At 46.1% G+C, this 4,840-nt stretch overlaps 1 protein-coding gene across 1 annotated transcript; it reads left to right on the top strand.

The window, feature by feature from the left end:
• The first annotated feature begins 420 nt into the window (after positions 1-420).
• irf2bp2a (interferon regulatory factor 2 binding protein 2a) lies at positions 421-3,186 on the top strand. Its single transcript, XM_083774561.1, has 2 exons — positions 421-1,752; positions 2,061-3,186. Exons 1-2 carry the CDS (start codon positions 903-905, stop codon positions 2,777-2,779), a joined length of 1,569 nt encoding a protein of 522 aa, XP_083630687.1. The 5' UTR covers positions 421-902; the 3' UTR covers positions 2,780-3,186.
• Positions 3,187-4,840: the final 1,654 nt, after the last annotated feature.

Here is a 4,840-nt window from a genome sequence, read left to right as displayed (position 1 = left end):
AGCCACAAAATAAAAGTCTCGTACATCATAATATGTACTGTAGCTTCGAAGAGGCTTGTCTTAAAGCGACCCACCCACACCACACGCCGCCTCCTCCCATTGCGAAAATATAGTATCAGAGCATACTGTATACGCTGCCTGCACGCTGAGAATGATTGTATATATATATACTCCGTAGTACGACGGTGTTGCTTGCTAGAATAAAGAGCAGATCTACAATCTGACAACGCCTCGCTGTCAGGTCAGCCTGCCTGACTGAGCTTGTAGATTCGTTTTTTTTTTTTTTTTCCCCCGGCAAGCGACACCGCCTTGTCGTACTGTACTGTACTGAGCATAAACAAGGTTAGGTTTTAATAGTCCTTGCTTCGGTTCGTTCGTGGCGGAAGGCGGACCGCGGGTGTGTGTGTGTGTGTGTGTGTGTGTGTGTGTAATATATATAAATATATATAATATAATATGCTCTTTTTGGCGACAGTTCAGGTAATGAAATAAAAAAGGGGGCAGTGACTGACGGAGCTTTGCGCTAAAAGGGGGCTGTCGAAGAATCAAGTAAAATAGAATGTGAGTTTAGTGTTGGCCGATGACGTCACTGCTCCACATTGAGCTCTACGGTTGTAGAGAGAGTGAGGGAGATAGATAGAGGCGCGCCGTAGTAAAGTACACACACTGTCATGAACTTCTCTCTGTAACTTCATTGTTGTGTTGCTCTAGTCAGGAGGGGACGGGGTGTCTTTTTTTTCTAAACGGATCTTGCCCCCCCGTCTCGGTTTTTCTTTTTTTTTTTAATAAGGAACTTGCTTTTTTTTGGACCCGACTGACTATAGCGCAAAACCAGGGGGAGAAGGAAGATATTTTTTGGTCGGGTTTTGTCCGTGAGAGAGGCAAGGCAAGGCAGCCAGGCAATGTCGTCCGCGGCGGTCGCTGCTTCCAGGAGGCAGTCATGTTATTTATGTGACCTGCCGCGCATGCCGTGGGCAATGATCTGGGATTTTACCGAGCCCGTCTGCAGGGGATGTGTCAACTACGAGGGAGCCGATCGGATCGAGTTTGTGATCGAGACGGCCCGGCAGCTTAAGAGGGCTCACGGCTTTCAGGAGGGGAGATCTCCGGGGCCGGGAAAATCTCAGCTCTCTGGGAAAGACATTCAGGCTATCAACCATTCGACGGGAGGTGGAGGAGACCCCGGGTCGCGGCCGCCCCAGCCCCTGGACCGCTACCCTCTCTCGTCCGACCGTCCGCCCAGACTCGGTCCAGAATATCAGTCTGGGAGGCAAGCAAACGGCATTCCTGTTCCGAATGGATTTCCTAAGCCAGACGACCCACCAGAACTGAACCGCCAAAGTCCCAATCCTCGCAGGAATAGCGCGGTCCCCCCGAATTTAGTGCCTTTGGTTAACGGGGGGAACATGCCCCCCGTGCACGCTGTCAATGGCAGACCGGGACAAATGGGGCTTCCGTCCGCACTGGCGGCTGGTAGCCCGAACGATATGGGCAAGAGACCCGCATCAGTCTCTAGCACCGAGCATGAGAGAGACAGAGAGGGCAAGGATAAACACAGACCCGACAGTCTTACGCCAGAAATATCCGAGAGCCACAAAAACAGAGCTGAGCAGGACTGGATGGGCAAGGGCAAAACGGTGAGGGATTTGATGGCTCTCCACACGTTCGACAGTAGGTTCAAGAAGGACCATGCGGCCATGCAACAAAGGGTTATGGGCTATGAACAAGCGAGTGCCACGGCTTCCAAACCAGGTAGGACTCTATACAGTACAACTTAACACTCTAAATGTCATTCTCCTTATTAAACCTACTTTAGCACAATCAAAATTGGGCATTGACTTAATGATTATTGTCTAGGAGATGTGGACAAATAACTATCATGCAGTCAGTGTAAAATGTGTAATATTTCCAATAATGCAACTTGTGTTTTATTGTATAATATTTTATGTGCCCTGTGCTTCAGCAGAGGACAGCAAAAATGCATGATCCATTTCCAAGTGAATTATTCATCCTTGTCTGAGTTGTGCCTCAACTGTTGTTTAACCCCTTCCTACCACCAGACAGAGGAAAACACCCTCGGAGCATGAAGAGAAAAGCTTCACCGGAACCAGAAGGCGAGGGGACGGCTGCCAAGCTAAATGGAGAAGGGCAGCAGTGGTTGCCACAACCTACTGACGGACTGAAAATGCCACCAGTTCCCCCCCCAAGCTTCGCCTCTCAGCCCTCCACGATATCACCCCACTCCCGCACCACCCCACCCGAGGCTGCACAGAACGGCCAGTCCCCCATGGCGGCGCTCATCCTCGCGGCAGACAACGCCGGTGGGAACAGCTCACCCAAGGACGCCAACCAGGTCCACTCCACCACCCGCAGAAACAGCAGCAGCCCCCTCTCACCATCCTCCATGAACCAGAGGAGGCTGACCCAGAGGGAGGCATCGGGCGCAGGCACCCCCCACGTGCCAGGCATGGACCAAGTGCACCCCCAAAGCATTCCGGACTCCTCTGTACCTGGCAGCATACCCTTGTGCTGCACTCTGTGTCACGAGCGTTTGGAGGACACACACTTTGTTCAGTGCCCATCCGTGCCCTCGCACAAATTCTGCTTCCCGTGCTCGAGGGAAAGCATAAAGCAGCAAGGTGCCACGGGTGAAGTATACTGTCCCAGTGGAGAGAAATGTCCCCTCGTTGGTTCAAATGTACCGTGGGCTTTCATGCAGGGAGAAATCGCCACCATCCTTGCAGGGGATGTGAAAGTAAAAAAGGAGAGGGACCCTTGATTTTGTTTGAACATTTTTTTTGGGGTGGGGGAAGCAAAAATATGAGTATAAATATATAAATGTCACACATACATACCATTCAAACAAACTAACGGACTTGTACATATTGGACCCAAGGGAAGAGTATACTTCGTAAACATGGTTGTATAATTTTTGATTTTTGAATACATTGTGTTTCTATATTTTTGAAGATAAAGGTATGTACTCATTATAATGGACTACGTTCCTCTTTGTTGATGTTTAACAAAAATTCTTGATGTACTTCTAGATCTGGTGGCAGTTCCTGTTTAACGTAGAATGTGACTAATGCTACTCTACGAGCACTTGGCAAAACTGAAATGCTTTTAGCTGTACTTGTATGCACTTGTTTAAAAATTGCCAAATACAATTTCTGATCTTGTATGAAACTTATTGTCTGAGCTTGCTTCATTTCAGTGGTGATAAGTCTGTTGTGAACAGAACAGTAATACAGTAGTGTGAGATAGATAGGTCATACTATGCTCCGTTACACAAGCGTGTTGTGACGGCATAGGGAGGCTTGATTCACACTGCATAACATAAACAGATCACTGCCTCCAGGCTCTGCATAACTAATGCAAAGCAAGGTGCAGGGTAGTGGCTTTATTGTTGCACACGCACTTTTCATGATGGGAAAAAAACATGTTGTGAAATTACACGTTTTTCCAAATTATGTCCTACTTTGTGCAGACACACCATACTGTAACTGGCTGCAGCACACAGAAAGAATGAGGTGGCAAATCATGTTCAGCCAGATGGAATCTGTTGAGTCAGTAAAGGGAGAAAGTGCACATGCCTGCAAGACAATACCAGACAGTACTGTAACCACAAATTATAAAGTATATATTGACCATTAATTAAGTCATCTTTATGCTTTTACAATGAATTATTTGTATTTTTTTAAACTGACAGTTAATCATTCATGTCTGATTGGAAACCATTGGCTGGTGTAGCTAACATGGAATTTGGTCTGCAGCAGTTGTTTCCAGTTCAATGAATTGCCTTTAAAGAAGAAGAAAAAAACCAGTGCATTGCCAAATATGAACAAAATCACAAGCATTAATAACTGCATTCTCAAATCGAATTTGAACAGATTTGGTCTCTGATGCCAGTTTTAAAACGTTAGCCTTTTTTGTAGTGTGTAGTGCACTGCAGTGTATCCAAAGTGTGGAACCACATTCTTCTTTCATCGGGTCACATGGTTGTGGAATTCCGCCACGGTGCATGTGCATCCCTCCAGGGGGAAAACCATAACGCAGGCTATTACCCTACATACAGACCTCGGTTCAGTTAAAACACCTTCCATAGCACGTTTAATCGTTGCAGAGGCATTGCAGCACTGCTATTAAAACAGCCATTATGTTGTAGCTATAGCCTCATCTCTCTGGCTTATGAGGTCGTTAACAGGCTGGTTATACTTCCTGTTTTGGAAAAGAGGCCTACCTTAAATCATGTAGCGCCCTTGACTTGACTTGAAGACGCAAAGGGAGGGAGAGCTCTACTGTGTTGGAAGGTAACTTATAATGCACATGGATTTGATGTCACTGACACTCAGTTACATAATAATGGGGGGGGGGGGGGGGGTGCACTTACAAGCATGTCATGAATCACTTAATTAGAACGTCAACGCACATTTTTAGCAACAATGCGGCTTTGCAGAGAGCCACGCACCTTAGCCTATATGTTTTGTTTCTAACAGAATGCCAATGCTTCATCATGGAATATTTATCTATTTAAATCAAGGTGAGGAATATGGCAGTTGTGGAATGCATAATCATGGTGTAGCTGTAGGTAGGACAAAGGAAAGCTATTTTTCATGCGTTTCATTTTTAATGCCTCTCGAATGTGGTTACTAGGCAGGCCTTCTCTACGGTTAGTGTGGCATACCTGCCAACACAAAAGTTGTATTGTGAATGGTCTGCATTTATATATTGCAATGTTACTTCATTAATTCACAATGTTAAAGCAAAATTACATTAGCAGATTTTGCACCCATCTTTTTGGCAGATAAGTAAAAAAAAAAAGGGAGAAACGTTAACAAGA

The sequence above is a fragment of the Protomyctophum parallelum genome (assembly GCF_964188405.1).
Source record: "Protomyctophum parallelum genome assembly, chromosome: 10".
NCBI classification, from domain to species: domain Eukaryota; kingdom Metazoa; phylum Chordata; class Actinopteri; order Myctophiformes; family Myctophidae; genus Protomyctophum; species Protomyctophum parallelum.
Note: the sequence above shows the minus strand (reverse complement) of the source record. Positions and strands in the feature narration are given on the sequence as shown.

What these genes read in the sequence shown, in the direction of transcription:
- irf2bp2a (XM_083774561.1), top strand. Translation starts at nt 903, where the DNA reads ATGTCGTCCGCGGCGGTCGCTGCTTCCAGGAGGCAGTCATGTTATTTA. An exon ending in TGCCACGGCTTCCAAACCAG is followed by an intron (nt 1,753 to 2,060) that starts GTAGGACTCTAT and finishes TCCTACCACCAG; the next exon opens with ACAGAGGAAAACACCCTCGG.